The sequence below is a fragment of the Amphiura filiformis genome, chromosome 18 (genome assembly GCF_039555335.1).
Source record: "Amphiura filiformis chromosome 18, Afil_fr2py, whole genome shotgun sequence".
Lineage (NCBI taxonomy): Eukaryota > Metazoa > Echinodermata > Ophiuroidea > Amphilepidida > Amphiuridae > Amphiura > Amphiura filiformis.
Window position 1 is genome coordinate 33,950,430 of NC_092645.1, and position 27,615 is coordinate 33,978,044.

Sequence of the window (27,615 nt, forward strand, 5' to 3'; positions counted from 1 at the left end):
GTGTATTTCCTTACCTTTTAATTATCATATATCATCGTTTGCATTAGAAAATCGGTAGATATTATTTTTTTCATTTTGGAAAAGTGTGTTTTTGGCTTCCACAGGATATCTGGAAGCTTCAGAGAGAACTTTGTTTTTCATTTTTTACAACAAAAATGTATCTACGATTTCAAAATATTGATTTCCTTTCTATTTTAACTGGTCTATATCATAAAACAATGAAAAATATACTCTTGTAACACTTTTCATTTGGGTCCATTAAAGTTTGGAAACTGCGAGAGAGCAACGTAGAGATAGGTGCGAAAGAAAACGACTGGGAAAAGAAACTAGGCGGCCGCTGGCTGACCATGCCACGCCACACCCACTGTATCCTTGGTCAGTCATTAGCAGGGAGTAAATACGGGCAAATTATGGTTAATTTAATAAAAGTTGTCATTACTTTTAACTGATAAACCGTCGCTACATTAAAAATATAATATTTTGTTTGATTGTAACGTATTTTGGATATTTTTAATTTAGCATAAAAGCTAAAAAAATATATGAAATGAACTGATTCATATTTGTTATTTACGTTTGCTGATACTTTTAACCAATGAAATCGTGATGAATTTAAAGGCGAAAGAATTTGAATTTTGTTGTTTACACTGTCATCACTATTTACTTTCAAAACTCACTGAAGCAGAATTGCGGAAGAGGTAATTAATTATTGGTCATTTGTGGTTTTAACAATAATTGATTCTCTTTCAATTTTGAGAACAAGGATTTATTGTCAATGCAAAGACTGAATTTCTCGTCATGATGACACATCATTGATTGGCATGATGAATGGCATTGCATTGTCAATCATGTGATGTCATGAATCGGTAAGCTTAAACTGCGTTGACGTTATTAATTACGGTAGAGACCAAATTTACGTGCCCGAAATTTAGCGGGGTTTTTGGCGTTTGGCACCCAACCCCCCGGGGGGGGGGGGGCACTTCCATAGTGGATACGCATCATGTGCCTCGGGAATGACCCCTTTTTCAAACCGGCTTGTACCCAATGACCCCCTTTTTGTGTTATGGTCCTACCTATTACCCAATGACCCCTTTAAAAAAATCCATGTACTCAATGACCCCCTTTTTCTATTTCCTGCTATACCCAATGACCCCCCTTTCAATTCCCAAATTTAGGTGGTATTTGTGTTCTCCTCCAGAAATAATGAGATTTTTCACATTTCCAAGGTGGCCAAGTTGTTTTTACGCAGTTTGGCACTTATTTATGTGTACTTAATGATACTCTTTGGCAATCCTGTACTCAATGACTCCCATTTTACTTTTTGTTACCCCAATGACCATCCTTTTTTCAAAGTTTCATACCGAATGACCCCATTTTTATTCAGGTTGTGTACTGAATGACCCCATATTTTTGTAATTGTACATTTGACCTGAATGCCCGCTACTTTTAACATGGCCGAGGCACATCCCTGCCATTTCAGATAGGGAGTGCCCCCCCCCCCGGGCCACTCCCACTGCGTATCACGCAGTTTGACATCGCGCGCGTACTAACAGCTGGTGCAAGCCTGAGGTCGTGAGGTCAGAATCGGATGGGGTCGATATCCATGACACACGAGGCTGATGATGAGCATGGACATACGACATGTACGAAAACAGGAAACACTGTCGAAGTTTGTACATTTTAGCATGACTTTTTGACTTCAAATTGATTTATAATCACTGATGATATGACTACAAAATCAACACTCGACTCGTGCATTAGCTGCTACCAATTCTGTAAGTGTAACTGTCACGGTAATGTATTGGACTATCATGACTATTGCCTCAAAATTATCATCATGCAATCACTCAGCTGATCATGCTGATTGTCTAGCATTGTCATGCATGCATGAATGATTATTTAGAGAATAAACGATAGGAATTTTTATTTTGACTATCCTCTACCGTGTGATAGACGACAGGCAGGTCCAATATTTTAAGTACTAGTTAGTGATGCTGGCGCAGCCGGTATCCACTACCAGTGTCCGAAATAAGGAAAATATGGAGGTTATCCAGAGGATAACTAAAGTATGAATTTTGCTTGTCCTCAATACATTTTGGTTGTCCCCAAAATGTGTCATACTTTTGGAGGTAAAATATAGTGGTTGTCCAGGGGATAAGTACATAGCTCAATATGGTTGTCCCCAGTGATTTTTGGACAAGAGGATAAGTGCTTATTTCGAACACTGTCCACTACGATGAAAATATTGGACCTGCCTGTCGTTTTCCTATCGCTTATTCTCATTCTTAGTCAGTTTAAATACTATTTTAATAATTGTAAACTATTTTTAAAACAAAAATTAGGTTACCGTCATAAAAACTCCCTTTTCTAAAATGAACGAAACTTGTTTACAACTTCACACATCTTTTGTTGCGCTGTACAGTACTGCTAGCGCAAAGCGAGTATTCAGCAATGCGTCTACTCATACACTGCGATACATACGCGAACCTCTATGAGCGTGTTACCTACGCTCATCGTCATGATGACGTGGGGTCGTCTACAGTCTGATAGACTACACCCAAAATCATGCGATTATCCAATCAGATTAAGTGCTACGTAATAGACCACTCCCACTGACTAAGAATGTGTGTTCTCCTCTAGCTCTGTCATTCATGTCTGAACACTGGGCGACGGGTGTTCGAATTCGGCACAGTCACATGCATCATGTGCATGGTCATTGGTCACCTGTCATGCTTGTCGTTGCAATTTAATTGCAAACACATGAAACATGGAAATGCATCAATAAATGAAAGTGGAAATTGTTTACTGAATGGTGTAATTTGATAGTGGTCCAAGGTGCTCTGACGAAACACTCCGATCGCCATGCAATCTACGCTTTTTTTTTAGGCCACTGGGCCGGGACAACGGATAGCATTTTCATAATTTTCGGGATTAAATATTCTTCCAACCTGTTCAACGGAGATGGTATTTTCATTTCATGGTAGGTATACTACTACAAATATACATATGTACAATGGTTGAATGGGAATTTTCATTAAATGAATCATCAGCCTGTATGCGATTTCAAAATACAATACGAACGCTTGACCTTGCTTGGAAAATATTAACCAATCACATGTGTGTTGCCATGGTCGGATTCACTTCCGTGACACGCACACGCGAGTGTTAATCACCATGATCACATGGTGTCAGTGTACGCGGACGATCATCACAGTCAGTGTTGTGCAGCTGTGTTTATTCAATCAAAATTCCCTATACGAAATGAACCTTTAATTTTTTTTATTGTAAAAAGCAGGCACGGAAGGGGTGGAACTAGGGAATTCGTTTGCAAAAGTTATATAATTCATATTTTAATGAACGCGTATTACTCATTGGGAGAGAAATAAAATGCACGCTGATGTTGATGCGTCTAATGCACGCGCCCCGAAGAAGAAAAAAACCCATGATTTTTACTTCCTAACAATGTTGGAAAATACTTCATAGAACTAAATAATTATAAATGCATCATTCACCAAATGAATCAATCCTACTTGACAAGAACGCTGCAAAAATACTCACAAGGTCATATTTTGATTCTTGAAACCCTGTCCATCAAATTGAACCAAAATTAGTAATTACTAATTACACACAGGTTTACTTCAATAGGCCTACTCTACTCTTAACCATGTCAGTAACCAAGCAGTTATCCAACTGACACAACAGCATAATGCACTGACATGGAACAGCTTCCTGGACCACATTCACAGCCCAGCCCTGTTTCATGAAAAAAGTGTATGAAAAGCAGAAAGCATTGTGCTTGGTGCCAAATGTTTGGCTGTGAAAGTGGAGGAACTTCCAGGAAGCTATCCCATGACAGTGCATTTTGCTGTTGTGTCAGTTGGACAACTGCTTGGTTACTGACATGTGTTTTGAGTAGAGTATTAAAGTAATCATGTGTGTAATTTTGGTTCATTTTGATTTACACTATTTTAAGATATGACCTTGTGATTCACAAGTTGTAAAAAATTATAAGTTTCTTTTTGAGCTCAGTTTATGTTTCATACTTTTCTAACAGCTTTTCTGATTGGCTGTTTTGATATAGGAGTGTATGAAAGTAAGTTTTAGGACCCTTTCAATTGTGAATTTGTCCTATGAAGGGGTCAAAAACATTGCCCAAGGGGTATTTTTATATAATATTAGATTTCGCGGTTCTCGGGTTGGGTGGTTCTCGTGATAGGACAATCTCTAATTACGTAACAACCGTTACCCATTATAGGCCTACCTGCCCTGACCTTTTAAACTAACTATGATATACGTTTGTCAATGATCAAGACCCAATTTGACACAATAATCAACTTAGTAGTTTTGTAGCTGTGACGCTTACTTGACCGTAATCTGGAAACCCATCGTTCGCCTCTTAACCAAGCTATGTCCTGCTTCCACATATGAGCCCCCCCCCCCATACCCCGGAAATAGTCATGTTCTGCTGTAATAGGCCTCTGCACGTGTGCCGTATTGAAATATGTGTTGAAAATAGGCCTATTGATCCGATCAGATGCACCTGCACGATTAGCCACACTGTAATGCTTTCCGATGCTCGCACTGCGCCCGTCGGTACTCTGCGCACTACGCGATAGCGCACCGTGTGGACGCGCGCGATGCGCACAGTGAGCACGCGTTAGTGAGCCGCGCGCGCGCGGACAGAGGGACGGACGGACACACGATGATTAGTATTATGATTATATTTGTACTTGAAGACATTAACAATGTGTGTGTGTTTGGAGCAGTGGCGGATCTAGAGCAGTCAGAAGGGGGAGGGGGAGGTCCAATTTTAGAAGAAAATAATAAAATGTAAAAAATGCCCCCTGAGAAGTAAGAAACATAAATTTGCAAAACGAAAACCTAATTGAAGCGATTAGGTGGACCACTTTAGCACTATTAATGTGTTAAATTTTAGTTTAAAGCCGAAAATTTGTGAAATGAGCAGTCCAAGCCTTTCGTGGACGACAAGTTTTCCCTATTATGGTAAGCCTATAAATTGTGTTAAAACATAAATTGGCAAATGTCTTAAATTAGCAGAAGTGAAAGTAGCCATTTGTTTATCCACTATTTGACTTTTAGAATATCTTTTGTTTTTGACTAGTGGGCTGTTTTAATCATTTGAAAGGACTGAGCTAACCCCTAACCCTGAGAACTGGGTTTTCGGAGTGGGGGTTTCGGTTTGTCTTAATATAGGCTGGGAAGTCAGAAAGCATTATTCAGAAGGCCCGCTAGTTAGAATTTTCTGAGTAGCGAGCGGGCCTTCTGAATTTAATAACAGACTTTCTGAATTGTGGACTTTTTGTTGTATTTTATGTAAAAGTCTTGCTACTCAGATTTTTTTACTGCAGCAGGTTTTCTGGCTAGCGGGCAGACCCGCTACTAAGGATACCCACTATTCTGACTAGTGGGCTGTTTTCATCATTTGAAAGAAATTCAGCTAACCCTAACCCTGAGAACTGGGTTTTCTGAGTGGCAGGTTGTCTGAATAGAGGGTGTGATTCTGCAAAGGGTCTGTTAATCAGAAGACCCGCTACTGAGTAGCGGGCCTTCTGATTAACGGGTTTGAATTTCTGATTAGCGGGTCCTCTGGTTAGGGGGTCATTTTAAATGAAAACAAGCCGGGCATTATATCTGATATGATAGGACATCATAAAAAAGTATCATTTTACTATAGGTATGAGAATAATTATTTCAGTGCAATGCTTCTTTGGTGCGGCAACTGCTGCGCGATTTGTGCACCACGCTCTTTACGCGTCGCGACGCGCTCGCGTGTGACGCAAAGCATCGACCCCTGATGCCACAGATTTGGTTTGTACTTCTAAGTGGACAGACTGTAAGACATGTCATAGACAGTATGTTTAAAATAGAAAGAATTAGTCTAAAATGTTGTCCATGTAGCATCGTGATATTTGCCTTGACTGCTGAACAACGAACCACAACCACAGAAATTTCTGTACTTTCCAATGCAAAAAGATGACTTTTTTGTTGAAGTATGATAGTTGAAGTAACTAAAACACACATTAGATTTGGAATTAAGTCATTTTGAAATTTTGACCCATGTGTCACACTTTTTGTGCCCCAACTTCATGGAGTTAGCCACATACAGTAAGCCAAAAAATTAAGGTACCAGTTATATTCACCCCATGTATATACTAAACAAAGACAGATATATAATAATTGGAACCAGCCACCAATAGCTGCATATTTTAGCTCGAATTTAAGACCTCATTTGTTGAAATTGTTCAAGAAATAGAGACACGACGATCCAAAAACCCAAGGAAGATGTCAATTTAAAAGTTGCAGTTTGCTACATTGCATGCCCTATTGATTTGTACACAGAGCGTTCGCGAACAGGAAAACTAGCGCCGTGCTTCCATTGATTAGTACTAGCGTAACGAGTATGCTTTCATTGATTAGAACACAAAAGTGCAACTTTTGATTTCGTTTCTTCATTAGGTTTTAGGTCACCGTTTCTTTGATCCTCAACCATTGTCAACAAATAAGGTCTTAAATCAGAGCTAAAAAGTACAGGTATTGACTGTTTGTATTAAATTTGACATATTTGTCTTTATTTAGGATATACAGGGGTGAACACAACTGGTACCTTAATTTTTTGGCTTACTGTATATTCAACGGTCAATTATGAATCTTGTCGACATGTACATAATCTAATCATTTATTCAATTAATGGTTTTTTTTGGGTTTTTTAATTTTAGGAGGGGAAGCAGCCGGCGGAGAACAAGGGGCTCGAAGCAGTATTATACGAGGGGGTATCCAAAAGTTTTTGACATCACCCAGAAGGAAAAGAGCTATATTGATGAAATTTTGTCAGTGCAATCACTGGTCCTTATGTACATTATGGTCCAAAAATGGTCTAATAAGTATGTTTACTTTCTTTACAGGCGGCGCTAGATGGGCAGTAGGCGCATAACCTGTAAGATGGTGAAAATTGAGGCACGCAGATTGATCAAGTTCCTGCATTCGGAGGGTTAGGCCTACAATGCTCAGAAAATCTATGATGATATGAAAGCTATCTGTGGTGATGATTGCCCATCATATGGCACTGTTGCTTTTTGAAAAAGGAATTTCCAAACTGGCCGCATGTCCCTTACAGATGAGCCAAGAAGTGGACGTCAATCATTTACGGATGATGTGCCCACAGTGAAGAAACTCAAAAAAAGTGGGGGATCTTATCATGAAAAGGTTATGCGCCTATTGCCCATCATAGCGCCACCTGTAAAAAAATAAACATACTTATGAGACCATTTTTGGACCATAATGTACATAAGGACCAGTGATTACACTGACAAAATTTCATCAATATAGCTCTTTTCCTTCTGGGTGATGTCAAAACTTTTGGATACCCCCTCGTATACCTTGCCTGATCAGGTGACAGAGGGTGTTTTGCCCGCAGGCACATGTGAGACAATTCCACAAAATGAGGTAAATTATTTATTTTTTATATGAAAGTCTAAAAAAATTAGGCCTTCTTATGAGGTTAACAAATCAATGTGCATCTTCCATACAGCAAAGACATACCTCATAAACTGGAGAGAACCCTACTCAGCCTACATGTGAGGGCTTTAGGCTTGAAATCATACACCACTGTTGGCAAAGCACCCTTTTTAAAGGGTGCCACTTTGCAATTTTGAAAATCATTAAAAGGGTGGGTGAAAACTTTGTTGGTAAAAAGGGTGGATTGATATAAAAGGTGGGTAAAATAAAAAGGGTGGGGTTGTTTCAACTTGCAATATATTTTTATTGACATTTTGAATGATAAAAGTATCCTTGTTTCCAAGAATAATTGCCAAACCTGCAAACCATATCACAAAAGAAAATTCCATTTGATGCATGTTTACATCCACTAGGCTGACATATTATAAATAACCATAGTCACAAGCGCCACACATGGTTCTCTCTTTGCTTCGCATACACCCATAATGTTAACAAGTTACAGGGATTGGCCGTGCGACATTTATGAGAGAATAAAATCATTACATGTTCTATTCGCGGTAGATCCGCCATGAGCTGTCGTGGGCGTGTGGTGGTGAGCTGATCGACATGTAATCGCTCAGTGCACGCTGGTTCGAATCCTAACGGTTCTGATTTTTTCTCCTTTATTATAATGCCAGTTTGTCTGAGCTCCATTTCTTTAATTAAGTTACAGGGACTTTAAAAACAGTGGCATGACATTGGCTACAGCTTTTTGAGGGACTTCAGTGTGTTCAAATGGCGGATAAAGTGTAAGTGGTGGAGGTCCTGACTTGGTGCCACAAAATAAAAAAGGTGGGGGTCTGACCCTCTGCCAACAGTGACACAGGAGACATTCAGTTGTGTTACGCAGTATATGGTTTATTCAGTATTCAGAGCATGTGTTGTTAGGGTTAGACCAGTCAAGTCAACAGTGATCTAAAGGCACAGGAGCTTAACAGTATTTTAATAATAAACATCGCAGTCAGGATTCCACCCTGAGTTTTGTGCCTGTAAATCTGAGACAATTTGCTGTAACTTTTGTTGACGAGAATTTCAAGGTGATGCACTGCTTAGTCTGACACGCCACTAGTCCGACTACACAAAGTCCATATACTTAGGAATGCGTCAGTCCGAAAATGAAAACCACTGCAACAATATCCTACATGCAGCTAGTCCGAATTTGAAAAATACTGCGCTGGTCAGAATCAATATTCGCAATATAGCAGTGTTTCACAGATTCGGACTAGTGCAGTGGTTCACAGATTTGAAAGACGCTGTATGCGTTAGTCCGAATATAGGACTATCGCAGTGTTTCCTAAATTAGTGCTATGTTTTTCAGATTCGGACTAGCGCAGTGGTTTTCATTTTTGGACTGATGCATTCCCCGGATGCATTCCTAAGTATATGGAATTTGGTTTCAAATTCGGACTAGCGGCGTGTTGAACCAACGCCCTGTACCCACCCAATTCTCCATGAGTATAGAAATAGAAACTGCAGGGCTCGAACTCGCCCTCTGGTACACCTTTACCACACAGTCTATAGTTTAAACGCTTTACCGATTGAGCCAACTTCAAGTAAAAAAATTATTATTTATCTATAATCTATATGCATCTTTACCAATCCCATATATTTGTTTTACCCTCAGACTCAGACTGAAGATCAAGAGATTGACAATGTAAGTTTAACATGCACTTCCCTGTCTGTCTTTTTAATAGCTGTTGTACTTTCATGGACTTGGTTTATGTGTGGTTTTTTCAGATGACGGGCAAATAAATGAATATAGTCCCATATGGAAGATATATCAAATCCTCAGTCCAAAGCTGTTTGTCTTATGCTGGTTTCATACTTTCCTGCTGCTTTGCTGCTCTGAAGATGATTTTGCTTTACGGCGCAGTCACACCAGAAAACAAGCCGATATATGTCGATCACTCCAACGCTTTGCCCATAAGAACAAAATACGATTTTAGAGTGGTGCTGATCAGACAAGTGCAAGCAGCATGATAAAGCATTACACCGCTCTGGAGCAAGCAGCAGAAAGTATGAAACCAGCATCTGATGAGGCTAAATCCTTGCTCTATTTGGATCCTTAAACCATTCGTTGGCTGTTTTCCCATAGTGGCGTATAGTGGGGTACCGCGAATAAACAACTTTTCGAGAAATCAGGTTTGAAGAAATGACAATTTAAAATTGAGTTGTGTAAATGAGACATTCATTATATTTTGTAAATGATGTGAAATTTCTGAAGTAAACTAAATAGATTTTTTTTATGTTTCAAAATAAATAAATTAAAAAAAATATTACTGACAAAATGAAAACAAAAAGTACAAAACTATACGTCACTGTGGAAAACATGCAAAAAGCAATACCCTAACCTAACGTTGACCTTACGCTACCTCGATCGCCATGTAATCCCAATGGCATTACATTTCGTCGGCTTCATTCCATTCATTTACTATTGATGGACTTGAGCCACGGAAGTTTAACATCCTCGCAGAGGAAGGAAAGGGGCAAAGATAAATACCCAGCTGCAAGTAGTTCTTACCAAAAAAACCATTTGGTAATTCTGCTGTACGGGAAGTCTTAGCTGCGATTGACACACCATGTCCCAGCGAGTCAGGTATGCAACGAAAGGCAAATGAGATCAGTAATGTATTCCACACTCAGATGTGGCCTTCAACAATCACCCTAAAGGCAGAATGTTCTCACAACCATGGACGCAAGCCTGGGTGTCCTGTTTTGTGAATGAGCCAGGCATGGGAAATAATTATATCCATTGGATTTCAAACACAAAGAAAATTGTTGCAGTCCACTCAATGAGCATAGATGTTATTGACAGGACTTCTTGTGACAGCCAACACTATCTTAAGCGCAGAAAACACATCCAATTGTCATCACGCACGTAGACCAGTCCTGTATTCTCTATTTATAAATAGCTATTTATATATCACCATGGGGTACATGGGCAGAGCCATTACACAACATCGTATCACCAAAGAGTATCTAGATAAGCATTCACTCCATACAAATGAATAGGAAAACAAGATGTAGGTATTCATGAATTTTCATAAAAATGATATGTGTCAAAAATCTGAAGATTGGGGGATCCTGTAACTTACATATGTTATGAGAAACCGATTTGAGACAAAAGTTACCGAAAGCGTTTTAAAATTTACCGAGCGCCATTCATTTTATAATGTTTTTTATTCGGTAAAAAACACCAAATTTTGAGCGACTAGTTGCTGAAGTCAACTGCCTTACCATTTAAAAGTACAGGAAGACCACCCACTGTGCTAGAGGTCAACTCTCCAGACATACTGGCACCCTGCCATTAAATGGCAACCTCCATTTCTCTCTATCAAGAATTTATATATTGCTATTTATAAATTGTGAATACAGGACTGTAGACAATTAAGTAACAGAGAACTCTATCATAAGAACAGAAAAACATCTCTGGAATACAGGTCATAAAAATATGCTGATCCATCATCCCTCCATGGTGCACTTAGTGTGAGCGATGCGTCACAGGGGTTGCTAATGTGCTCCTGATATCGAGATTTTATAGTACTTTTAAGTGTAGCATTCTAAATGCAGTTTGTTATACCAGGAAGCATTATTGTTCCTGGGGAGTTGCACATGGTTTCTAGTAGTACAGGGTAGGGTGCATCATGCCCCCTTTTGTCAACCAGATTTTATGTAGCTAGTCTTAAAATGTGCCAAATGATGAAATAATAAGATTCCCAAAATTTGAATTCATTCCGAGTTCGTCTTATGGGTCCTCCGTGGTCCGAAAGTTTGAACTAATAACCCATATATGAATGTTGCTCTTGTTACTTGAAACTACAAATTAGGTGGTACAATTTTGGCCATAAACTGATGTGTAATCCTTTTGATACAGCCTGTTGTCTCTCTTTACTAGTGGTTGTGAACTTTGATGTCATAAAAGTATTTTTGTCCACTTGTTCTTATTCCACATAATTTGGTTTGCAATTCTTTGTGTTACAGGCCAATGTCCCCTCCAGCTACCAAAGCAAACTCTCAAGCAGACATGGAAGGCGGTCACCTCTTGGGGTCGCTAGCAATAAAGGTCAGGTTAAATCGGAAGCAGACAAGCCACTCAATTCATTTAAATCGGATGAATTTGAAAGGTATGACTTTTTTTTGGAGCAGCGCCCCCCAAATTTTTTGATACATCATTGAACAAACACACCATAAATGAGCTTAAAATGAACCCACAAATGCAGTGTAGTCTCGTCCCCGCTCTGTATTTGCCACTATCAGAAACAGCATGACATAAACCGACTGATAAGGAGACTGTATAATCTCTGTAACAACATTTTTACTTACACCCTTTAATGAATGTCATTAATAACTTAAGAACTACACCCTGGCCAATTTTGTGCCTATTTTTGCATTTTTCTCAAAAATTATAGCGTATGGTGACAGGTAAGATATTTATATTATTGGGGCAAATACTACAACTACTGCACTGAAAATTCAGCAGCTCAAGGCAAGTAGTTATTGGTTTATTGATCAAATATTGGTTTCCCTCATTTTTGACTGTAACTCCACAACTGTTGTCTGTGCTGAAATAAAATTTCCAGTGCAGTATAGTTGTTCATAGTCCTTGCCCTTTAATATACATGTACATATCTTACTTGTCACCAATGCACTATAATTTTTGAGAAAAATGCAAAAAATAGACACAAAATTGGCCAGGGGTGTAGTACCCCCTTAAGGGTGCTGTTGAGTGGTCTCACTGGTCTGTATCATGATGTCATTGATTCCTCAAGCAAACGTCTGTTCAGCATGTTCAGTAGCTTCGACATTCGAGTCATGATGTGTATAGCATAATTGGATAAGATGCCAAAAAAGAGAAAATTTGTTTACAGAGAAGATATAAAGATGTGTTTCATGCAATATTATTCATTTGTCTTTCACATGATTATTAGCCACTTGCAGTTCCGCCATTATGCACTATAAAGCGGGAGAGCCTCGAACTGGCAGCATACATGAATGGGAATTGAACCAGTCATATAACATTCTGTGTAAGGTTACGTAATTCTTCCTTTCATGTATGCTGCCAGTTCGAGGCTCTCCCCGCATATAGTGCATAATGGCGGAACCGTGCAAGTGGCGAATGGCTAGGGTGATGTAGGCCTATGTTGAATTGCACCACGTCTTATCAAATATGATAAACTTGTGATGTTACTTGGAGACAATCAGTACATTACACCATGAGACATTTCAAATTACAGTCTTGCATATAAGTAGTAATTAGTTCCAAATACATTCTGAGCAACACATGATTGACATGAATACCACAAATTTTCCTACATGCCTGAACAAAGATGGCTGAAACCTGAATCCTCAGCTATTTATTTCTATGGAAAAAATTGATGTATCAATTTTTATAAACAACAATGATCAAGTCCTTGTCTTCAATTTGGTCATTTTAGGTTTTATTCAGAAATTGAATTGATTTTACTGACTTTCTTTAGGTGTAGGAAGTTTGTCAGAGTTAGCCAGTGTATCGGGTGTTCACAACCAAGAATCAGATGCAGCAACCAATATTCAGGCTGCATGCATACAGTCGATGACACACTGTCAGGCAGAGACTTGATTACCATCTGGCACCACCCTCAAAGATAAGATCCAAGTCAGAGTACCACAGGTAAGGACTTGGACATCGGCAAAGTCTGAGAAAACATTGTTTTGAAAGTTTTTGAAATCTGTCACTTAAGTATTTGATGATAGCTCCATATTATCAGTAATTCTGTTGAGGAATCAAACTTTCTCTGTTGAGGCATCTGACTAAGACATTCCAGGATAAAGAGCATTATTGTAAAAGTGGAAATTTTTGTGCTATATTTATTTTCACGCTTTTCACGCTCCAAGCTGCTACTGTGAAAATAAATTAACACATGGATATATTCCTTTCATTTATAAGTCAATAGGAATTTAGAATTGCGAGTTTAAAAACAAGAGAAACAGTTCAAAATTGTCCAAGCGTGGAAGATGCACCCCATGAAACAGCAGTTAAATTATGAATAAAATACTGGACTGACCTTTAGAATGTTGCTGAAACACATCGCTTACCCTTTATTTGTATGTACTCTCTTTTACAGATCCATGTTTCTACAGTGAATGAGGGATTGGATTCTCCATAGACTAGTCTATACAGCAGCAGGGGTGAGGCTGGTGATTCTGAGGGGAGACCTTGAGTGAAGGGCCAATCAGTGAGGAAGGCAGCAATGTGGAAAATGTAAACTACATACCCAAGGTTAGTTTTCTCCAACCAGCATTTCAAAGGAATGTATTAGTAGATGTATAGGCTAGATTGTAAATGACATGCCTGTTTAGAACACATTCAACACAATGCTTTTTCATTGTTAGTAAAGCATTTGTTGAATTTTTTATATTTTGAAACATTTGGTTAAAACTGCTTTGGTAAACTAAAATGTACATCTTATAGTTAATTGGTGTAAATCTTTGACGAGCACGCATACTCCTGCGATGTTGACATGTTACCTAGCCCTACATTACTAGTACGCTGTGACCTCCAAAGTGGGAGTGTCCCCTCGTCCCCCCCGGAATTAGTCTGACTAAACTTCTTTGATAGATGCAACGACCGGCCGTGACAAGAGTTATGTAATCACTTCGATGTCGAATAAAAAAAATACAACACTACATGTCTTGTATAAACCTGTATAACTAAGGGATGCACCATTTAGATATCAAGGTGGGGGGGGGGGGCTTGGAAATGTGATGATGGGAGCCATATGTGGGGATGGATCCGAGTATGGTTTTGGTGAGATATCCTCACATGAACCTATTTATATTTTGAAGAAAATAATCCTTTGAAAAAATTCATGAAAAAAAAACATGCTAAAACTCACCATTTGAACCAGAAGCGTAGTAACCAGCGGGGGCAGAGTGCTCCTTAAAAAGAGTGCCCGCATAACAAAAAATGAAAGAAATCGGGAAGGCATAGGAAAAGAAAGGGGGCAAGGAGCCTGTTTCCCACCAAAATTACCCCGATCATGCACCAAAATGAATGTAAAATACCAAGTTTTTGTGCGGGCGCGCATTGTCTCAATAAAACGTTTTGGGCCTACAGTCTCGCTAAAGTCTCGCTAAAAAAACCCCGGTATATGTACATATCCCAAACCTTTATTTTTTACCTCGACCACGAAAGCTGACTTGAACTGATATGAACTCATTATAACATAAAAGAATGTTTTTCGTACTACGCCAAATTTAGGTGGTACAAAATGTAAAACTATATTTGCTTTATCGAGGTGCTAAAAATTGCTTTACCGAGGTAGGCCCAGGGCTGTCAACTCTCACGCTTTGGCCGTGAGTCTCACGATTGGGTCACTTTCTCACGGTCTCACGCCAAGGTAGTATAATCTCACGCCTTTGGTAGTACAATTCACGCAAAAAGCTGGAAAATGAGTAAAATCTCACGCAGCATCCAAATAATTTGTTGTCCCTCCCCCCCCCCCCTCCCCTCTTTTCAGATTCTCGAGGGCCGTGGCTCAAATAATCACAGGTCAAAATGAACATTGTTGTCGGAAAATCCCGGTATGCCTCTGTCTCACGCCAAGCAATTCCAAAAGTTGACAGCCCTGGGTAGGCCTACTAAAAAATTGTCACAACCCAGCCCCCCCAACCTTGATATCAAATGGTGCGTCCCTAATGCATTGAAAAAGTAAAATTCTAGACTGACACAAGTCTCTCTTCGTTTTTGAACAGATTTAATGTGAAATGTTTGGAAAACTGCCACATAAAATTTGAATTAAGCCCGCTAAGAATAACATATGTTTTCTAAACACCTTGAAATAAAATATATAGTATGAAGGAATCCGAAGAACAACTTTCTTGCCCTGTTTGTATGAACACACTGTGGCCCGGGAATGTGGTATGAACATAATAAATCAACTTTAATAGATACTTTATATCGTCTCGGACAGAGACTAGCTGCCTGCATGTTTTTTGATAATCTATGATCCATGGATGCATGCATGCAGGGACCGGCTTCAAAATAAATAATATCAAGTTGGCAAGTGAATATTTTTTGGTGATTGTTTTGTATTGAACCATGATCTTTCTGACATCATTCAGAGAACACCTCAAAGAAATATGAAATGTCCCACATATATATTTACTTCTAAAGTCGAAGCTGCAACACAGCAAGATAGCCTGAATTACATTTCAATTTGCCGGCCAAAATATGATATTTTTGAACTTTTCTTGACCACTTTCATGGAAACGAAAAATTACAACAAACCTCGGTAAAACTGACGATTTACAAGGAATTTCAATTCTCAAAAGAAAACGGTTTTCAGGCTATCTTGCACACAAAATAGTTCTTGTCTCAAAAATCAAAAAGAAGAATGCGCTTTATCTGTACTTTTTAGAATAAAGCTTGGGACTTTTGGTCTCTAATTTCATACCACGACAAAAGAAGTACAGTACATACATCTGACACAAAGCATACATCCTTTTGGCCTGATATGGAAACGTAATTAGAAGGTAGCAATTGTATTCTAACAATAAGATCGGGGTCAAATAGCTTACAAAAGGCTCCTCCGATTTATAGTGGTCTACAATCAATCGGCAAGCTGCGAGTTATTGATTTGTAATCAATCACGTATTGCACTCCCCAACGGTAACAAAAGGGTTTAGCCCAGGGTGGAAAGGGTAAGTTTTGAAGAACTGAGTCGCTCTGGAGTCAACAAAATGACATTTTCCTGGACCCTGTTTGTACAGAAAGTCAATGGGAGCTATTTACTGGTGTGCACCCCAGAGCCTGTCCCACTCCATATAAGATTTTGTCCCTGGAAACTTGTACTTGTGATATAACCTTTGATGCAGTTTAATAAATTATAAATCCTAAAATCACTTCATAAGGGAGTATCCATTCCATGCTTAAAACACTGCAAAAAGTATAATTTTGTCATATGGGCTAGTTTTAGCAACCACTATTATGTAAGCACCGCCATCTTACTTTGTTGCCATATAGGGCACAAAACTTGCCCCTGAATTGTTAGCCCCATGGAAAATTGAGAGATAAAACCTGTTGTGAGGCACCACCCAAATATACTACCCTGATGCTGATGATTTAGTCAAGGTGTTGTTAGTTTTACATCATTGTACATTGTATGGTTATCTGTGGCAATTTGGTCCACTTTCATGTGACAAATGCTATGAAAATTTTTATGATGAGTGATTGTTGAAACAGATAACAACAGTATTGAAACAATTTGTGCATTTTGCAGTATACCATGGAAAACTTCCAGTGACAGCATCTGGACTCGGTTTCAGAGGTCAAAGCCCCCTCTGGGTACTCGTATGATGAAGACTTTGGACAGAAGGCGTCCAGCACCACTAGTCAGTACCAGTCATCGAGCGCCACTGAAGGCAGCAGTCCGGTGAGGGAATTGTTGGCTGGGACAGCCGGTCTCTTGGAGGGCCTACAGAGAGCATATCATATGAATATGATTTTACAGGGAGTGCAAGGACTAGGAGTGCCTCTATGAAATCTGATGTGAAGGTACGTTTTTATATACTGTAAAACACTTTAATTTCAAGGCAACTTAATTTCGCTAATCATCAATAAGCCACATTTTCGCTGCAATTTAACTAAAAGTTAATATTAACTTTTTATTTGCGAACTTTGATAAACACGTTTTGCAATGGGCGCGCCATCTTGATATATGTTGAGTCATTTTAGGCCGATACGATCCAGTTCTGATGAGGGTGGGTTAAGGAACGCCAACAGGAAGGAATGGGCGCTGAGAGACCTCAGTCGAGGCTTGCTACAACTCAGACAGAAAATAGAGATTTAGATTAATGTTACTTGAGCAACATCAAAGCCGTAATATATGATCTTACGATATGAAATTGGTTCATTTGTTTCCAAATCTGATTTTGTGGCATTTTTGTAATGTTTACACATGTTCCAACTTACGAAATGCGTACACCTAAATGGAAGCAGCCAAATTTGTTGTGTTTTTCAGGTCAACAGAGTAGTTTTGACATATCATAATTCATGCTCTAACCCTAACCGCCTAAGGGCTTTTTGGCGACGGGAAGGGAAAAAAGGAAAGAATAAAGAGAGAAAAGAAGGAAAGAAGTTGTTTGGGTGGGATTCGAACCCGAGACCCCTCGCATGCCAAGCACTCGGTCGGCGACACTTTGCCACGGGTCTTGGGCTTCACTGGCCAGCGAAACCGTGCCTATATATCACTTAGGGCGATTAAGTCATCACACCATGTGGGATGCATGCACTAACAGCACATATATCAAGTAGTATTTTGTAGCATTCAGGAGCGTTAGGGTTAAGGAAGCCTATACTGAGTTTCGATAGTGGTAACCTAACCCTAACTGCCTAAGGGCTTTTTGGCGACGGGAAGGAAAGAATAAAGAGAGAAAAGAAGGAAAGAAGTTGTTTGCTCTGGGTGGGATTCGAACCCGAGACCCCTCGCATGCCAAGCACTCGGTCGGCGACACTTTGCCACGGGTCTTGGGCTTCGCTGGCCAGCGAAACCGTGCCTATATATCACTTAGGGCGATTGCGTCATCACACCATGTGGGATGCATGCACGAACAGCACATATATCAAGTAGTATTTTGTAGCATTCAGGAGCGTTAGGGTTAAGGAAGCCTATACTGAGTTTCGATAGTGGTAACCTAACCCTAACCGCCTAAGGGCTTTTTGGCGACGGGAAGGAAAGAATAAAGAGAGAAAAGAAGGAAAGAAGTTGTTTGCTCTGGGTGGGATTCGAACGCGAGACCCCTCGCATGCCAAGCACTCGGTCGGCGACACTTTGCCATGGGTCTTGGGCTTCGCTGGCCAGCGAAACCGTGCCTATATATCACTTAGGGCGATTGCGTCATCACACCACATGGGATGCATGCACGAACAGCGCATATATCAAGTAGTATTTTGTAGCATTCAGGAGCGTTAGGGTTAAGTAGCCAAAATAACCAGTGGGGTTTATTTCACTTTACCTTGGTATTTTGGACAGTAACCTTTCCTGACAGTTATTATTACCAATGTCCTTTTGGTATTTTGAGTAAAGAATAACAAAATAAAAATCTGAATAAATTAAAACAGTAACATTAAAAGATGAGAAATTTGCATGCAAACAACAGTTAATCTTGTAGTCCCTCATCTCTACATTGTACATAGGATTAGCCAGAAATTACTCCAGTAAAATAACAAGAACAAGAAGTCTGTGCCAGTCAATTTTTGAGGAAGTTGAATTTTGGAAACTGGCCAATCAGCTCATACTTGAGCACTTGCCAAGTGGGCTAGAAATGCCAAGGAGAAGTACCTCAATGGCTGTAAGAAAAAAACAGAACGACCAACTTCTTTGGGTCAAATTGGCATACTTTTACTGTTCTATGAATTAGTGCAGTAGTTAGTATAGAACTGCCCATTTTGAAGTCAAAGAACATTTTTTGGAGTCATAGGGTTTACTTAGATTTTTAAGAAGCTGTTTAAAACTACAAATTAAATCGAAAAAACTGCCTGTAATTGTAAAAATCACAAACATTAAAAATCACAAACATTCATACTCCTTATTAAATATTTTTCACAGCATAATATTAAGTAACCTGTTAAAAACAATTCTGACACAACTTTTTGTGTGCAAACTGCAAGCTGTCTTCTTACTTATCATACAAGTTAATTTTGTGTGGTTTTTTACAAGAATTGGGCCAGAGCCAAAAATGGTCATCACTCAACCTAAAATTTAGAAATTGTCACAGGGTGAATTTCTTCTCTGGATTAATAGACTACTAACCAAAGATTATGAATCAGCAAAAAAAAAGTAAAATTTGCCCGTCAATTTCGGACTGCAAGCAATTATATACACATGTAGCGCCCTCTTGGTGTGGCGGGACGGAATTGCTAAATTTGATGTTACTACATATTTAAAAAAGATAGGATTTTTTTGTTTATGGTATTATAAAAGTCTTCTGTATAGACAATTTCAGCACTAAAAAAAATATCAGTGGACTTTGCAAAAATAAAGAAATAAATTAAAATATGTGTAAAATTCCGTCCCGCCATTATTTTGAGGTGATTTTTTACGTTCGGAAGGGACGAAAAAAACCCATTTTAGTCAAAACTTTCCAAAATATCAACTATTATGGTAATAAACATTTCTGAGTACACGAAAATTGAATTCATCAACTTTGCTAGACTCAGAGCCATTTTAACTTCTTCTTTTTCAGGCCTTTTTTGGTAGGATGCCAGCAATAAGGCTATTTTCAGGGTCTGTGGTGTAAAACATGGCCCTGCCACATTTTGAGATGATTTTTTTAAGTTCAGGAAGGGATGAAAATTTTCTTTCTCAGTTTATATTTTGCAATAATTTTTCATTGGAAGTGAAAGAAAAGACAATTTTGTCAGTTTTAAAGTGAATCAATTGCTTTTTTTTTCTTGATTTTGACATGGTGGACAAAATTCCGTCCCGCCACATTCCGTCCCGCCACAATGACATGATTTTTAAAAATTAATGAGCGTACTATAAAGAGGGGGTTGAATTTTATAATTCCTTCCATAACAAAAGAAGGATAGTTGAAGTTAATACCAATGTTAGAAACAAATGTTTTATCCCAGTACTTTTGATAAAAATTCAACAAATGTACTGTGTTCACAAATACATGAAGTTTATCATTCCGTCCCGCCACATCGATGAATTTGTGTTACCGTGGCAACATGTTGATTCTTTGGACTATTTTTCTTGCGTGTGAATGTAGTCTGTAACTTACTTGTTTATATTAAGAACATGAATAATCCATAAAATAAACAGTCACAGAGCTACAATTTAAAAGGTCTATCAAAATTCTGTCCTGCCCAATTATCATTAGGGAGCACGGTGGCCTAGCGGAATGGGCACTGACTCATAATCGAAAGGTTGCGGGTTCGAGCCCCGGCGACGCCATCGTGTTGTGTCCTTGAGTAAGGCACTTTATCTCGATTACTCCTCTCCACCCAGGTGTTTAAATGGGTACCGCATTCTTAAATGCTGGGAAGGTAACAGACTCGCTGTAGAGGAGGTGTAGCGACCCCCCTATATAGCAACATTACATGGAGGAGTCTGGCCCAATCGCCAATGAAAGAGAGATGGGCACTCCTATCACTGTTTATACAGGATCGTCTCCTTTACCTTTACTTTACCTATCATTTGTTTCTGCATGTTAAGTATTATCCTCATTATAGGGGTTAACTTGATAAAAAAAATCAACATCAAATTTGTTTTTTCTCAAGGTTCCACCCGTTTCCAATATTGGACGCAATGTGCCCCAAACCCAAACATATTATTCACCCGGAGCATTGTACCTGAAGATGGCAGCTGAGCTGAACCTACTGGAATCTTTGGAGGTATCCGTGAGGCAGCTGACGGACATGGAGAGGACCAGGGCTGTCTCGTTAGCACAACAAGAAAGCATGTCTCTGGCACGCATCCTGCAGAGGGAACTGCAGCTGCTGTCTTTAAGGTTAGTGATGTGTACAAATTTATTCAGCTTAAAATCGGATTGAAACTAAATAACAATATAACAATGGTAAAAAAAAAAAAATCATAAAGGCTTTGTGCTCCAGGAGCACTCAAACTGTAGTGCTCCAGGATCACTCTAACTTAAATATTCTGTGCGCACGGTGCTCCTGGAGCACCATAACTTAAGTGCTCCAGGAGCACTGTGGGTTGACGAGTTATGTACTGGATCAGTTGGAGATAACTTGTATTAATGAACCCTATCAATAAAAGTTGACCTACCTCCCCTTTTAAAAATTCCTTTAAAAAAGGAATAGGGCGCCCAATGGGAGCTTTGACGTGATGTGCTGAAATTGGGGGGGGGGGGGCACTCCCACTTTGGAGATGACGCGTATGTAGGGAGGCCCCGCTTTTCACCATCGCTGTCAACCAAAGACCCCATTACCAGCACGTGCTCTGTCGCACAAAGACCAGGCTATTAAGACCTCCTTTTTCACCATCGCTGGCACCAAAAGACCCCATTACCAGCACATACTCTGTCGCCCAAACACCCCATAGTTTTCCTTTAGATCTGTCACCCAAAGACCTAGACCCTAATATTTCCATCTGAACAGCAACGAGTCGTGTATCAATGATTTTTGAGGCTTCTTTTGGAGTTGGCTCTCACCCAAAGACCCCATTAAAATATTCTCAACCAATTCCCCCTAATTTAGATCCAAACGGTCCTCTCTCACCCAATGACCCCATATTTTGTACACTAATTTTGCTCTCACAGAAAGCCAAAATCACGCTCTCAGGCTTGCAATGACCATATATTTTTTTATATTTTGCTATCACCGGATGCCCCTTACTGGCCAGCCCTACACCTATATCCATTTCATATTGAAGTTCCACCCGGGCTGAAATGTAACCGCTTGATACAGTTTTTTTCTTTAAATTTTAAAAACAATCATGTAACATTAGCATAGTAAGCAAAGAAAGATTAGGAAAAGTAAAGAATTTTTATTGCAGTGAGAAAAGATGTGAACTCGTACTGCATGGGACGAAAGAGGGTTGGTTTCAAATAAAAAGGAATAAAGATCTTACCATTTCAGGTACTATCTTTAGGGAAATCATGTTGTGGGAGTTGTTGGAGCAGAATTATTTTATTTAAAATATAGGTTTGTTAAGGATTGTTTTCCAAGTGGACATAGTATGATAATTATAAGCTATTATAACTGTCGGTTGTAATACCTGACAATATTGCATTCCTGGTTATTGATTTAACGGAAAGTCGCCGCGGATATCAGGTTTTAAGAGCATTTGAACTTGTTTAACATGCTTTAAAAGCGACACAAAAGTCACGTGTATTGGGTGTTTTATTAACCCAATAATTTTGTATTTCAAACAAAAATGACAAGCCTATACAGGATTTTAATGATTTTGGTATTAGGTAACTGTTTTAAATAACACGCGTCGCTCTTCACCTGGATCATAGGTCTACTTGGGAGGGCGAGCTAGCGCAGCGGTAGTTCCTCGCTTTGCACCACTGAGGTCCCGGGTTCAAGCCCGGCGCGCCCAAGGACTCATGTGCACTTGGTTTATCCCGATTCCATGCTCGCTTCTCGCAGGTTTTCTCCGGGATCTCCGGTTTCCTCCTGTATCTCAAAAATCGGTGATTAGTTGTTTGGTTATCAAAAACTTCCTTCACCCAATGGAATTTGGGGAGCTGCACAGATAATTAGTGGATGTTACAATCTAAATGTGGATAGGTGTGCGCCGTTTGGCAGCAACTGGCCTAGTTGATGCGACGTGATTGTGATGATTCACCATTGCAGCGAAATTACAGCGCTTTGAATCCTCTAAGATCTGGAGATCTTTTTTTTTTTTTACTCTGCGATCGTAATAGCGCCATCTCTCTATCAGGTTCTAAGAGGCGGTAAACTGGGTCAAAGGTCTAGGTTTATTTGGTGTTTTTATCAGTCCATTAATTTTGTATTTCAAACAAAGCTAATTACGCACAAGATTTCATCCCATGCATATTTGTAAACAATAATAAAAACAAATCCAAGCAAATTGTGATTTTATTTCTAAGCTGGGCATGCTGCTGCGTTGCCATAGTCCTCAGAACCGTCGGCATTCTCTTGTGTGCTTTCTCTCTTGCCACGGCCATTCCACCATTAGTCCACATTCTGATGTTATCAATCCATTCTGTTTTCCTTCGACCCTACCTGGCTTTTCCTTCTACTTCTCCTTCTATCGTTATCTGAACAATGCTATCTGGACGCCGCTTCCAATGACCATACAGGGATATCTTTCTTTTCTTCAGCTGACTGAGCAGACCTTGTTTCTCTGTGATGCCCACTTTCTGACGGATCCATGCATTGGTTTTCCTATTTTTCCAACTGACCTGAAGCATTCTGCGCCATACCCACAGCTCAAACGACTCTATCTTCTTGATATCACGTTGTTTTAGGGTCCAACTTTCTGCACCATACAGGGCTATACTCCAGACAAGGGATCTCACCAGTTGTTTCTTCAGCTTCAGGCTGATCGCTTCAGCCTTCCATAATCCTATTAATTGGCTGGTGGCATCTCTGGCAATTGCTAGTCGAGCATTGATCTCCGGTGTAGAGTCTCCATCACACCCTACCATTGAGCCAAGGTATTTGAACCTTTCAACCTGCTAGATTGGCTTTCCATCCTTTGCTACCATGGGTCATAACATGGGTTTTGGCTGCGTTAATATGGAGACCAAAGGTGTGACTGCATCTCTCCAACTCGACTGCTTGCTTCTCAAGTTCTGCCTTATGGTAAGTCTAGCAAGAGTGAAATTAGACGCTTTTCACAAAGTCATGCCAATAAAGTGCCCCAGCCGTAGCTGGCGCCTAAAAAAAGCCACCCATTTACAATACATATCTCTTATTTCATATTATCACCTTTCTCACCAGGCTCGCCAAGAGGTGGAAGATGCCAACAAGCAACTCCAGGAGGTCAAGCAATGTGCTGCTGTTATGGCCAACAAGGCAGAGAGGGTGCTAGTGGAGGTACACAAAGAAATAGGCGGAATCTAACACGGAGACAGCACGGCGGTTACTGGAGTCTCAGGCTGAGGCTGCCGGGGTGACAACAGAGGCTGCCAGGGTGACAACAGGCTGCTAGACAGTTAGCTGAGGTAAGATATCACTCGGCATGCTAGGAGCCAAAATGATCTCATTTTCTATGCAAAGTTCATTAACCGCCATTCAATAAGTATAGCTCAAAAGTTGACCTCAAGTTGTGGAATATGAGTTTTTGTACCCAATCATGCCAATACACTCAAAGGTCATTCTATGCATGTAGAAGTTTATTGGTCAGATGATTATGTTTGAGATCATAGTGTGTAGACCATTTTCCCAGACGTCGCCGGTCAATCAATATTGGGTCCAGCGTTCCAGCCATACCACACTGGCGCATGTGATCACTGTTGCACTGTGCATAGTGGAAGCGCAAGATACACATTGAGTTGTCATGCCATAAAAGTAAACAAGCGTGACAAATATGCAACAGATGGATTTTCAAATAGCATGCAGTTTGGATATTTTGAGCTCAATTAATCCTTTTATTTTCACAATAGGCTCGAGTAGCAGCTGGTCAACAACCAGCACCAATCCCAATCTTTGACGCCGGCAAGATGGCTACAGATACGGCTTCAGCAGCGGCATCTGCAGCAGCCAGTTGCAGCAGGAATGTAACAGCAAAGACAGCATCAACTGGAGATGTTACAGGAGATGAGGAACGCAGCATTGCTGCAGCCTATAGGAGCATCTACCAGGTGAGTCACATACCCCAACCCCATAGGCTGCTCTAATATGACAAAACAGCGTAACTTAAAAATTTGAGGTTTTATGCGTTTAATGTATTTCTGGGTATATCGGAGGTGCTCTTTTGGTTGCCAACAGTCTCTGCTAACATATTCATACCGTTGCAAAGGTAGATTGATGTATTTTGGCCTAATTTTGCCATTTTGAACAATTTAATGTGCCAAAACAAGTTACGGCTGCACTCGGAGAATATTTGTGCAACAACTGTATGTATGAGTTATGTGACTCTGCCATATCATAGAGTATTAAAAATGTATACAGAATAACATAGAAATTTCAAATCCACCAAAAGTAAGTAGATATAATAATGCTGTTCTGCCAAATTTGAAAAATAGCACGCACAGTTGGATTTATTTGGCAAAATAATGTAACTTTACTAAATCACTTGTATCTAGATGGTGGTTATACTATAGCTTCATATCAATAACTTGCATTTAAGAAATGTCTTGAGTTATGTTGTTTTGCCATATGAAGGCAGCAGAGTCTCAAAAAGTATTTTGAAAATTTGTGAAAATCATGGAAATGTCATGCAATTGAGATTTGAAAATTTCAGAACATGGTAAAGTCATGAAGTTCCCGAAATAAAATGGAAAATTTTTACAATTCTTTTTCTTTTTGTGAAAATGCAAAGTTTGAATAAAATGCTTCCAAGAGAGAGGGAGGCAATCTAAATTCTATACAACTTTTTTTTCTTCCATTCCAGAAACTTTGGAGTTGGTGACCTACCAATCACAGGCAGCCGTTCTGTTAGCAGTCACGGCGTCTACTCATCAAACTTCTCATCACCAAGCAAAACCACATCAAGAGTTCCATCATACACTGAAGATTTCACAGACAGCGCAACTCAGCCGAGGACCCGATCTCCAAAATCGGCTTCCTCCAGTAGCTTGTCTTCAAAGAGTGTCGCAACCGCCATCGAAGAATCCCAAGAATCTATTCCATCGAAACAACTTCCTGCATCCGTACTCCATCAAAACGGCCAGTGATTTATCCGTCAGTTCTGCGCTAGGGTTGAGGACCAGGCGCAGGCTAAGAAGGTTGCCAATGAGACGACTCGGAAGAAGACGGAAGCGACTCTTGCCAAGGGCAAGGCTGCCAAGACGAAGAAACACAGGCGATTTGTTTCTAACAGCTTTTCTGATTGGTTCTAGGAATACTAATATAAATACTAATAATATCAATGATAATAATATTGTGCAATGAATTATGATGGTGATATCTAACATTATTAGTAGACACATTTATCATGCAGTGCAGATGATATTATGTTTTTTACTTGCTCTTTGACGAGCTCGTCCTCATGCGATGTTGGAAAGTCAGAGCTATTAACGCTTGCATTTATACAAATTTCATCCATAAATTTCCACTCAGCAGATTGCCACAGCAACCAATCAGAGATAAGTGCGTTTCACAAAATAAATATGATGAACAGCTGTAATGTGAAATGGAGTGGGAAGTCATGATTGTCGTCACAAGTGTGATAACAATCTATGTAGATGAGGTAGTTTATGATAGGATGTGTACAGGTGGAGTACATAAGGCAATAAAGATACACATTATTATAATTTCATAACACTAGTCATCTATACACTCATTCTTGTCACACGACAAATTTCGACAAAGTCATGTAAACGTAATTTTGTTTTTCAGCCGACCTCCGTCCAGAAACAATCCTGAAATGTTGAAAACTTGGGGTCGGCGCACTCATGCCAGTAGCAATTGCCGAATAGGGTGCAACTCTACTAGTCTTATTACAAGACTGCCCTACCCCAACCCTAACCCTAAACTCCGTAAACGAGGACTGGACTCAAGTCTAGCAAGTTGCACCCTATTCGGTAATTGTACCCCAGTTTATCCTAAAGTATATGTGAGTGGACGCGGCGAATCAGCCATAAACTCAGTAAATTGTATTCTGAGTTAAAGTGTAAAATGTATGTGAAGGTCGTATTCATAGGTGTATCAATTCGTTGCGACAAGTATCTTATCAAACGCTGTTTAAATCAATCAATAATACTACTGCTGAAGAGGATAATAAGCTTCTACCTATTTCTATAGAATAGTTCTTGTCTTTGTTTGCTTTGGCTAAATCCTGTTCAAGTGGTAGATAACAAAGCATTGTATTTTGTCTAGGTATGTATAATCAACAATGAACAATGAGGATATTTCTGAACCTCGTTGACTTGGGGATGATTTGAAATGACCGCAAATTATGACTGTTGGATATTTATTACAAAAAATGTAGAAAAGAGACACATGAATAACCGATAAAAAATACAATTTTGTCGAAGGAACAGAATTCAACAAATCATCCCGCTTTTGGATATCGTTTGAAGTCAAATGATATACCATTTTAAAGCTTATGGTATATATTGTCTAAACACGAAATAAAACAAAATTGACCGGGGGCGACTTTACGGCTGAGTCGCCGCGTCCAGTCACATATACTCTGTGTCTTTTGTAGCCAACCAACCCTGTGGCTAAGAGGCTAGGAAATACTTAAAGTAATTCCTAATAAAAAAAATATACCCTCCTTTCATATCAAACAATTCCAAGAAGTTGACAGTTCTGTTAAATCAAGGGTAAGATCGATCGTAAGTCTTCATGAAACTTTATGACTTTAAATAGGCCTATAGGATAGTGTTAGTGTAAATGTTTGTTAGGGAAACAAAAATCTACCAAGTTCACTATCTACTGCTAATATCACTATGAGTGTGTGAGATACAGGAAACAAGACAATGCATTGAATATAATTGGAAGCATCAACATCTCAT

General features: G+C 39.5%; 2 protein-coding genes across 6 annotated transcripts in view; one reads left to right on the plus strand and one right to left on the minus strand.

Annotated features, from left to right (window-relative positions):
* The window catches only part of LOC140140146 (carboxyl-terminal PDZ ligand of neuronal nitric oxide synthase protein-like), a 372,750-nt gene that overhangs the window by 27,713 nt on the left and 317,422 nt on the right, over positions 1 to 27,615 (minus strand). The window lies entirely within an intron of this gene.
* On the plus strand, positions 2,893 to 26,098 carry LOC140140144 (centrosome-associated protein 350-like). Of its 2 annotated transcripts, XM_072161997.1 has the most exons (12): positions 2,893 to 2,977; positions 6,735 to 6,779; positions 7,390 to 7,461; positions 9,137 to 9,166; positions 11,494 to 11,636; positions 12,990 to 13,162; positions 13,617 to 13,771; positions 16,773 to 17,047; positions 20,777 to 21,006; positions 23,933 to 24,156; positions 24,598 to 24,795; positions 25,548 to 26,098. In XM_072161997.1, exons 1-6 carry the CDS (start codon positions 2,975 to 2,977, stop codon positions 13,138 to 13,140), a joined length of 444 nt encoding a protein of 147 aa, XP_072018098.1. In that variant the 5' UTR covers positions 2,893 to 2,974; the 3' UTR covers positions 13,141 to 13,162; positions 13,617 to 13,771; positions 16,773 to 17,047; positions 20,777 to 21,006; positions 23,933 to 24,156; positions 24,598 to 24,795; positions 25,548 to 26,098. The 2 variants fall into 2 exon arrangements, with proteins under 2 accessions (XP_072018098.1, XP_072018099.1); XM_072161998.1 differs by lacking the exons at positions 2,893 to 2,977; positions 6,735 to 6,779; positions 9,137 to 9,166 and having other exon boundaries at positions 7,389 to 7,461.